The sequence below is a fragment of the Oryx dammah genome, unplaced genomic scaffold (genome assembly GCF_014754425.2).
Source record: "Oryx dammah isolate SB20612 unplaced genomic scaffold, SCBI_Odam_1.1 HiC_scaffold_23, whole genome shotgun sequence".
NCBI lineage: Eukaryota > Metazoa > Chordata > Mammalia > Artiodactyla > Bovidae > Oryx > Oryx dammah.
Genome location: NW_024070207.1, coordinates 57,840,081 through 57,849,995, shown reverse-complemented (window position 1 = coordinate 57,849,995; position 9,915 = coordinate 57,840,081). Strand labels below are relative to the sequence as shown.

General features: G+C 60.6%; 1 protein-coding gene across 1 annotated transcript; it reads left to right on the top strand.

Annotated features, from left to right (window-relative positions):
* Positions 1 to 985: 985 nt before the first annotated feature.
* On the top strand, positions 986 to 8,999 carry IRAK1 (interleukin 1 receptor associated kinase 1). The gene is made up of 14 exons (XM_040265483.1): positions 986 to 1,185; positions 1,278 to 1,445; positions 1,568 to 1,699; positions 1,815 to 1,918; positions 2,074 to 2,262; positions 2,507 to 2,571; positions 2,778 to 2,892; positions 3,275 to 3,393; positions 3,855 to 4,062; positions 4,311 to 4,376; positions 5,520 to 5,756; positions 6,328 to 6,739; positions 7,156 to 7,299; positions 7,583 to 8,999. Exons 1-14 carry the CDS (start codon positions 1,050 to 1,052, stop codon positions 7,642 to 7,644), a joined length of 2,157 nt encoding a protein of 718 aa, XP_040121417.1. The 5' UTR covers positions 986 to 1,049; the 3' UTR covers positions 7,645 to 8,999.
* Positions 9,000 to 9,915: the final 916 nt, after the last annotated feature.

Here is a 9,915-nt window from a genome sequence, read left to right as displayed (position 1 = left end):
AAGTGCCAAGAGCGAGACAGGTGGGTAGGAAAGGGCCACATGGTGACAACGTCAGAAGCCGTGCTGAAAAGCTGCGATCCCTCAGAGGGCTTCAGGAACCCCAGAAAGGTCTTAAGCAGGAAAATTGGTGTGGAGTGCTTTGTGCCTAAGACCCCTGAGCCGAGAGGAGGCAGGGAAGCATGTTCGTTTAGGTTCATCTAGGTCAGAGCCCCGTGGGGAAGAGAGGAACTCCAGAGAAGTTCAGAGAGGTAACAGTTTCCTAGTGGCTGCTACTGTGGCTGCTACTGCTACTGCGAATGATGGAGGCATGCCGGAGGCCTGTGGGGAGACGCCAGACAGGCCAAGTATGGCGCTCCGTGAGCTTCAGAGAAAAGGGTGGGACCTGCCAGAGCCCGCCATCCTCAAGCGTGACAAGAGGGAGGAGGGCAGCCGGAGCGAAGGTCTGTCTCTAAGAGAGTAGTAAACACGTTTTCTGTGCTAGCGGAAGGAGCCAGCGAGGAAGAAAAGAGGGCAGCTGCTGCAAAGACCTAACCACCACTGGAGCAGGTTCCGGGAGGGCCAAGAAAAGATGGGATCCAGGGCCCAGGAGGTGGGTGGAGATGCTGCGAGCTTCCAGATCATTCTTCCTGCCCCCAGCCTTACAAGCCAGCTGCAGAGAGTCAGCCGGGAGCCCTGGTGTGACCCACATCTGACCCTGGATGTCTTGACCCCTCTCCACCACTTTCCCCACGAAACAGAAACCTAAAGAGGACCAGCCAGGGGCTCTCCGAAGCCCCGCTTCTAGCCCTTTCTGGAAGGCCTTCGCTGTGTCCATCGTCCCTGGGGCCGAGAAGCGCTCTCCTGCAGCCCTCGGAGCCCTCCTCCTCCGGGAAGCTCACCCGTCCGCCTCGCCAGGCCCCGGGGTGAGGCCTCTGGGAGCCCGGCGGGCGCGCGGCGCCCCCGCGTGGCCTGGGCTGTGAGTGAGTGTTCGTGGACCCGGCCGGCCGAGGCCCGCGCCCGCCGCGGCCCGGAGAGGCTCCGGCCCGGCGGCGGCGGCGGCGGCGGTGGCCATGGCCGGGGGGCCGGGCCCGGGAGACCCCGCGGTCCCCGGCGCCCAGCACTTCTTGTACGAGGTGCCGCCCTGGGTCATGTGTCGCTTCTACAAAGTGATGGACGCCCTGGAGCCCGCCGACTGGTGCCAGTTTGGTGGGTGGCCGCAGGCCGGCAGGGGCGGGCCGGGGCGGGCCGGGGAGCCGCGCGGGGCCCGGACGCCGCGCCTGACGCCCCCTGCCCCGCAGCCGCCCTGATTGTCCGCGACCAGACCGAGCTGCGGCTGTGCGAGCGCTCCGGACAGCGCACAGCCAGCGTCCTGTGGCCGTGGATCAACCGCAACGCCCGCGTGGCCGATCTCGTGCGCATCCTCACGCACCTGCAGCTGCTGCGGGCGCGGGACATCATCACTGCTTGTGAGCGCGGCCCGGGAGACCCCCGGAACCCCCAGCACCCTGGGACAGGGGCCGCCCAAGGCTTACCTCGGAGCTCCTCCCTCCAGCCTGGGCCTAACGTCCTTTCCTCCCCGGCCTCCCAGGGCACCCTCCCGCCCCGCTTCTGCCCGCCAGCACCACCTCCCCGACACCCAGCAGCATCTCCACACCCTCCGAGGCTGCGGTTCCCGGCCACCGGAAGTTGCCATCTCTGGCCTCCACCTTCCTCTCCCCAGGTAAGAAAACCCAGGTTGGCCTGATGAACCTCAGGAAAGGACCCCCTTGCTCCTGGCCACCCCGATAGATCCTGCCAGTGGCCTTTGCCTGCCTTTCACTGGTGTCTTTACGAAGCTTTTCCAGGCTCCCAGACTCACTCTGACCCCAAGCTCTGCCCTGGACCAAACCCAGCTGCCCACCAGCCACCATTGCCATCTCCAGCCCCCTCATCTACCAAGGTAGGTGGGTCCTGCCCCCCACCCAGAGGTTTGATGCCACCAAGCAGTGACAGCTGCCTTTGGTCCTCTGGGCCACCCCAGGCAGCCCAGCAAGGGTGGGCTGAGGCAGAGGGGAGGATATGGGACCTCACCTGATACAGGGTCTCTTCCCACAGCCCAGCCCGGAGAGCCCCATGCCCCTCCTGCCGGGGGCCCCCTCCTCTTCGTTCTGCTGGCCCCTCCATGAGATTTGCCAGGGCACCCACGACTTCTCAGAGGAGCTGAAGATTGGGGAGGGCGGCTTTGGCTGTGTGTACCGGGCGGTGATGAGGAACACCGTCTATGCTGTGAAGAGGCTCAAGGAGGTGTGTGGAGCATCCTCGCCAGGGCCCTCAAGGGCTGTTCCCAGACTCGGGCTTTTGTGGTCCTCCCCCACCCCCTTCGCAACCCCACAGGGTTCCTTCAGCCCTCTGATTTCACAGTCCAGGGCCCCCAGGCCCGTGCTCCTTCTGGGCCCAGAACAGGTTGGGGGGGGCGGGGCATGAAGTTCGGGCCACAGGAGTCTCACACTGCCAGTCCCCCCTGCCTCATTCTCCCCGAGGGCTGCAGGAGGCTGACCTGGAGTGGACCACAGTGAAGCAGAGCTTCCAGACCGAAGTGCAGCAGCTGTCGCGGTGAGCCTGCAGGCAGGGGCAGGGCCCCGCCAGGACCACATGTCCGGGGACCTGGCTCCCCATTGGTCTGCAGCCTGCCAGGCCCAGGCGAGCTGGGGAACCTGGTTAGGGACCATCCGCACCCCACACCACTCCCCCGCAATGGCCAGATGGAAGGCGTGCTGGATGCTGGGAGCAGAGCACTGAGACTCCACTGTTTGAAATAGGTTTCGCCACCCCAACATCGTGGACTTTGCCGGCTACTGTGCTCAGAGTGGCTGCTACTGCCTTGTCTATGGCTTCCTGCCCAATGGCTCCCTGGAAGACCGCCTCCACGTCCAGGTAAGCCGTGCCTGGCCTGGCCTGGCACACTGTGTCACGCTTGGCACCTGGTCTGAGCGGGACATGGGGCTGGGGCCCTTGGCCTCAGTGATCGGGACCTCTCTATGCTTGGAAGCCAAGCTCATGGGGCCTCTGAAAGGGGCCCCATCTGCTCCCCTGGGCAAACAGAGTAGCGGAAGGATCTTGGCGGCATTGCCCAGAGGGCAAGAGGCAATGGATAGCCCCTGGGCCCCATCTAGAGAGGCACCCGCAGGACACAAGGGCTGACCAAGCCCAAGACAGGAGCATCTCTGACCTGACATTTCAGCGCTCAGGGGAAGCATGGATGGGCATCAAAGATGGTGGCTCCGCGGTCTCCCCTTTCTTCCTTGTGCCCCTCCAGACACAAGCCTGGCCCCCTCTCTCCTGGCCTCAGCGACTGGACATCCTTCTGGGCACAGCCCGGGCAATTCAGTTCTTACATCAAGATAGCCCCAGCCTCATCCATGGAGATGTCAAGAGGTGAGGCGGGGACACGGCCAGCCCCTGGGGGCCTTTGAGGGTGGCAGGAGCCCTATGGCAAGGGGTGATGCTCCCACACCTCCCGCCAGCAGGGACCAGGGGTGCCTGCTGCCTGGTCCCTAGGAGCCTGGCCCTGAGTGATCCCCCTGAGAACAGGGACGTCAGGGCTGAGGTTTGAGAGTCACTGAGCACCCAGTGTGGGCCAGGGGTGGACATGGAGGCCAAGGATGGGTTCCACTGGTGAACAGGGCCTCAACTGCAGGACAGGGCTCTGGGGGCCACTTGCTCGGAGCCCCAAGTGGCCAGAACACCATGAGCATGGGCCACAATCCGCCACTGAGGTGCACGTCGGTGGCTCCAGTCTGGTTGTCTCAGGACCAGGCAGGGGGCAGTAGGTGCAGGGGTGATGAATCGCAGAGAGGGCTAAGGCCAGGCTGACGCCACCGCCTTCCGTCCCCAAGTTCCAACGTCCTTCTGGATGAGAGACTGATGCCCAAACTGGGGGACTTCGGCCTGGCCCGTCTCAGCCGGTTTACAGGGGCCAACCCCGGCCAGAGCAGTAGTGTGGCCCGGACTCGGACGGTGCGTGGCACCCTGGCCTACCTGCCTGAGGAGTACGTGAAGACTGGGAGGCTGGCCGTGGACACCGACACCTTCAGCTTTGGCGTGGTGAGCTGCTGGGCCCTCGACTGGCCTGGGGGTGGAGGGCTGCAGCCCCCAGAGAATCCTCCAGCAGGCCTGACCAGCTTCAGATCCCGGGACCCGTCTTCCCCAGCTCGGGCGCCCTGCGCAGCTCCGCACCTTCATGTCTGTCGTTTTCCATTCCTCTGCTCCACGTGGGCCCTCCAGACCCCCTGAGCTTGAGTCCCGCGTGCAGTTTCTCAGCGGCCCCAGTCTGCAGCCTGCTCTCTCTGCAGGTGGTGCTGGAGACCCTGGTCGGCCAGAGGGCCGTGAGGATGCATGGCGCCCAGCCCAAGTATCTGGTGAGCCTCCTCCCAAGGCAGGTGGGGAGAGAGAGAGGGAGGGAGGAACAATCCGGAACGTGGGGCCGCCAGCCCGGCCTCTGCTGACTCATCGTTGAGAGTAGGCAGGGCCCCAGACAGCTGCATCTGCCTGGCTGGGGACAAACTTCTATGTCCCCGGCAAGTGCCACAGGCCCTTCCAGACCCCACCTGGGTTTGGCGAGGTTGGGGGGGTGCGGTCAGGGTGGGGGGTTGCAGCCCAATCACAGTGGAAAACAGAATCAGGGGACCTGAGAGAGGCAATGGTTGAGAATCGGACCATGTCCCCCCTCACCCCAGACGCCTTCCCTGGGTTTTGCGGGGCAGGTCTATTCCTCTGCAGGCTGACCCAGAGCCCAAAATGCAGCTCCTCTCTGCTTAGTCAGCAGGATCCTTCACACTATATAAGCCGGTGTGTTGCCTGGGCTCGGGGCTGTTTCCATCCATTCCCGGGTCTCGGAGGGATCTCTGCCAGAACCAGGCACCAAATAGATCTGCACTCGGGCCCATCGTCAGCACCGCTGTGGCGCAGCATGCCAGACCCCACAGGGTCCCTGCCACGGCTTCTCTGGGCAACCACCAAAAAGCTCTTTCAGAACTGTGAGGAGGTAGTGGAACCCCTTTACCCCCGCCATGCTTGGGATGAAGGCCCAGACCCTTGATGTGGTTGCCAGCTTGCTGTCTGTCCTCCAGACCTGGCGGCTCTCTGTTCCTCTGCCTGAAAGGCCATGCCCCCCGACCCCAGGGTCTGCTCCTGGTCCTTCCTGTCTGGTCCTGGGGGGCCGCGCCCCCCCCCTCCCCCCCAGCCCCGTGGGGCTCTCCCCTCTGAGCCCCGCCCTCTCTGGCTAGTTGCTGTCTTTTGATCAGAGCCCGAGTGTCACTTGCTTGGGCCCCCCCATCAAAACCCCTGGGGAGGCCTCCCTGCTGTGGTTTCCCCTGGTTTTCGAAGCATGTCAACGTCCCTCCTCTCTCAGGAAGTCAGCTCTGTGAAAGCCAGCCCAGGTGCTGGGCGCGTGGCTGGATCCCGGGGGCCCAAGTCAGCGCTGAGCATATGCAAATGAGGGCCGGGGATGGCAGCGCAAGGCATGGCCCATGGGGGCCAGACTCACGTTGCATGTCCCACAGAAAGACTTGGTTGAAGAGGAGGCAGAGGAGGCCGGGGTGACCCTGAAGGGCACCCAGACCGCAGTCCAAGGCGGGCTGGCCACAGACACGTGGGCCGCCCCAGTCGCCGCCCAGATCTACAAGAAGCACCTGGACCCCAGGCCAGGGCCATGCCCGCCAGAACTGGGCCTGGCCCTGGGCCAGCTGGCTTGCTGCTGCCTGCACCGCCGGGCCAAAAGGAGACCCCCAATGACCCAGGTAGTCCTGTGAGCTGGGGGTATGGGAAGTGCTTGAGATGCCAGTCTCCACATGTTGCTCAACTGCCCTTTGGTTCGGCTTGAACCCCCACTGAACCCAGCCGGGTACAGAGAGGGAGGCGATCGGCTTTTTACTGCGCCCCCTTCTGGGTGCCTGACGCCACTGCATCTGCCTTTTTTGTGTCCCTTCCACCTCTTTGTCTCTCTTTTATTTATTTATTTATTTTAATTGGAGGCTAATTACTTTACAATATTGTGGTGGTTTTTGCCATACATTCACATGAATTAGCCGTGGGTGTACTTGTGTTCCCCATCCTGAACCCCCCTCCCACGTCCCTCCCCACCCTATCCCTCATTTGTCTCTCTTGAGAAAAGAAAGAAGCATCATTGAGGGCATCGAGGCAACAAGGTTTGCTTTCTCAAAGACAAAGAGAAGCCGCTCTCGGTCCTTAGCTTTAGTGACAACGATTCTCTTCTCTGGCCCTGACCTGGAGCTGCCCTGCAGTTCCGCCAGCCTCTGTGAGGACCTGGACAGGGCCACTCACCCTGAGAGCCCCGGTCCCTCCCTGCAGGTGTACCAGACACTGGAGGAGCTGCAGGTGGTGGTGGCAGGGCCATGCCTGGAGCCAGAGGCTGCCAGCCGCAGCCCCCCTTCCCCACAAGAGAACTCCTACGTGTCCACCAGCGGGAGCGCCCTGAGCCGTGCCAGCCCCTGGCAGCCCCTGGCAGTGCCCTCGGGGGCCCAGGCCCAGGCTACAGACTGGCCGCACAAAGGTGCCAACCAGCCCGTGGAGAGTGACGAGAGCGTGTCTGACCTCTCTGCTGCCCTGCACTCCTGGCATCTGAGCCCCAGCTGCCCTGCGGGCCCAGGGGTCCCCAGCTGGGTGCCAGCACCCCTCGGGCAGGCTGCCTGCACCCAAGGGGGTGCCGCCCGAGAGTCGAGCTGGGGGAGCAGCCCGGGTCTCCAGCCTACAGCTGTGGAAGGTACCAGCAGGGGAACCAAAGGCCTCCTTTCCGGGCAAACCCATCCTCCCCACCCCAGCCTTCTGGGAGGAGAGACCCAGGACCCGCCATGAAGCTCCATCTGTCCTTAGCAAGTTGTAGGCTGCCGTCTTGGGTTGGGCTGCTCGCCTGACCCCAGGAAGGTCCAAAGAAGGACCGTCCCGGGCCATCTCATCTCACCGGGCCATGCCCCAGGCTGGCTGAGGACAGGCCAGGAGTGAGGCAGGCCTAGTCCATGACTGGGCTCCAGGCCTTGCCCACAGACAGAGTGCTCAGGACCTCTGTCCTTTGGGAGGGCAGGGAGGGAACTAGGCTGGGGATGGGGAAGGCTCGCGAGGCCAGCAGTGAGTGTCAGCAGGGAGTTCCCAGAGGCTCAGGGGGTCCTCTCTCCACCCCAGGACCCCTCCTGGGCAGCTCCACATCCTCGCAGCCCCCGCAGATCGTGATCAATCCAGCGCGACGGAAGATGCTTCAGAAGCTGGCGTTGTATGAGGACGGGGTCCTAGACAGCCTGCAGCTGCTCTCGTCCAGCTCTCTCCCAGGTATCCTCCAAGAACAGTGGCCTTTGAGAAATCATGTGCCCTGGGCACAGCCCGGTCCTGTCCTGTCCCACCTCCCTGTCCTGCCAATACTCCCTCTCCCCGTAGTCCGGGATTGCCCATGCCCGTACTTCCAAAACATATGAAGCCCCTGCTGGGCAGGTTCCATTCAAAGAAATGCTGCTGAGGAATGGAAACCACTAAGTCCAGAGAGCACCCCGGGAGCGAGGGGGTAGGGCAGCCCCACTGTCGGCTAACCGACTGGCATTTCCTACCCACTGTGCAGACTCGGGCCAGGACCTGCGGGACAGGCAGGGGCCCGAAGAGAGAGACGAGTTTCGGAGCTGAATCGCCCGCCTGGGCCGATCCCCAAACCTGGAAGTCCAAGTTCTCATGGTCGGAAGTTCTCACGGCCCTCAACCCCTTGGCAGCCCACAGGCATTGGGGGTGGGGGGACTCCATCCGCCTGGAGGAGGGTGTTTGGTGGCCCTGGCACTTTTGGGGTGTGGGCATGGGCCGGGCTTGGAGCCCCCTGCCCTGAGTAGGGCAGGGACATCTCCATGACCTGCCCTCAGTCCAGCATCTGTGGAAGCAGAAGGCCGCTGGCCCTGGAGGGGCCAAGGAGGAGCTAGAGCGGGCACTACCAGTTGGGCAGGGCATCTGTAGCCCAGGACTACAGGGCACAGAGCCATTGAGGCAGGGCCCCTCCCAGCCTTGTAACTGGGAAAAGACACAGGTCTGGCTGGCCCGTGGTTCAGTCCACAAGCTGGAAGTGGGGGTTCCAAGAGGCCCCAGGGAGTCCCACAGTGCCTCCCACCAGGCCAGTGCCTGCAGGCTGCCCTGGGGGACCAGGAGCTGGTCCACTACCCAGGCCACCGCTCGGTGCTGTGGACAGTCACGGAGCCAGGCTAGGCTCTCCAGACCACAGGCTCCACCCCTGGGCACAGCTTGTGGCAGAGGGGTCACGCCCCCCCACTCCAGGTTTGGCTTGGCACACACCTTGTGTCACCCAGACAGTGAGAAGCCCCAAGAAGGCAGGAAGTTGGGAGCCAGGCAGACAGGAAGAAAAAAGACAAGGGGACTCTGAGTTTTCGGAGCAAGTCAGGGTTTGTGTCACTGAGTGTCTCTGAGAGCAGCCCAGGGCTGTAGCAGAGGCTCCAGATGCTTCTGTGTCTGCAGTCATGAGTCACACTACAGGCCCCACGTAAGCGAGGCATTGGTGGAATCCAAGTTGTCCTGGGATAATAAAAGCTTACCCTTCCATCTCTGGCTGTACTCATAGACTTTGTGGCAAAGCCCTGAGCTTGTCCAGGGCCTTTCTTCTCAGGGTTCTTGACTGTCCAAACCCAGACACCAGTCTCCCACCCCACCCCCAAATCCTCTGCAGGTACTTGCTTCCTCTCCCAGTAAGCCACCATGCTGGTGACAGGTCACACAACACTACTACCCAGCAGTACTTTCACAGGGTGTTACCTTTTCCCCTATGTTACACATTTTTATTGTAAATGGCATCTTTATTTCCTTTTCTAACTGCTTGTTACTCCTGTATGGAAGCACAATTGAGTTCTGTCCATTGGCTTTGCTTTCTGTCACCTTGCTTCAATTTACACATTAGCTCTAATAGTTTGGTAAATACCGTGGGATGGTTTATGCACACAACCATCTCATGTGCAAATAAAGACTGATTCACCTTTTCCTTTCCATTCTGTATGCTGTTCTTTTTTTTCATTTATTTCTTTATTTTTTTGTTTGGCTATACCATGCAGCTTGTGGGATCTTAGTTCCCTGACCAGGGATTAAACCCAGGCCCATGGCAGTGAAAGTGCAGAATCCTAAACACCGACCCACCAGGGAATTCCCTTTGTTCTTTTTCTTACCTTGTTACACTAGCTAGGGCTTCTGGTCTGGTATTGAATAGAAGTGCCTTGCCTTGTTCTCAGTATTAGGTGCAGAGTGTTACATTTCACTGTGAAGTATGATGCTACCAATAGAATTGTCATAGGTGTATTTTGTCAATGTGGTAAACCCCATAAGTTGATTTTCTAATATTAAACCAATTTTATATTCCTTAGATAAAAACAGCACTTGGTCATGTTACCCTTTTATATATTGCTAAATTCCATTTGCTAATATCATTTAGAGAATTTTTGCATCTGTTCATGAGGGATACTGATCTGTAGTTATCTTATAATATCTTTACCTGGTTTTGCTATCAGATAGGCTTTCATATGGAGAAGGCGATGGCACCCCACTCCAGTACTCTTGCCTGGAAAATCCCATGGACGGAGGAGCCTGGTGGGCTGCAGTCCATGGGGTCGCAAAGAGTCGGACACGAGTGAGCGACTTCGCTTTCACTTTTCACTTTCATGCATTGGAGAAGGAAATGGCAACCCACTCCAGTGTTCTTGCCTGGAAAATCCCAGGGACGGTGGAGCCTGGTGGGCTGCCATCTATGGGGTCACACAGAGTCAGACACAACTGAAGCAACTTAGCAGCAGCAGCAGCAGCAGCAGGCTTTCATAAAGTAAGTTGGAAAGTGTTTCCTTCTCCTCCTAGGTTGTTAAAGGGCTCGTATATGCTTAAGTGTTACTCCTGTAAATGTTTGATGGAATCACCAGT

What these genes read in the sequence shown, in the direction of transcription:
- IRAK1 (XM_040265483.1), top strand. Translation starts at nt 1,050, where the DNA reads ATGGCCGGGGGGCCGGGCCCGGGAGACCCCGCGGTCCCCGGCGCCCAG. An exon ending in GCGGGACATCATCACTGCTT is followed by an intron (nt 1,446 to 1,567) that starts GTGAGCGCGGCC and finishes CCGGCCTCCCAG; the next exon opens with GGCACCCTCCCGCCCCGCTT. An exon ending in GAAGTGCAGCAGCTGTCGCG is followed by an intron (nt 2,572 to 2,777) that starts GTGAGCCTGCAG and finishes TGTTTGAAATAG; the next exon opens with GTTTCGCCACCCCAACATCG.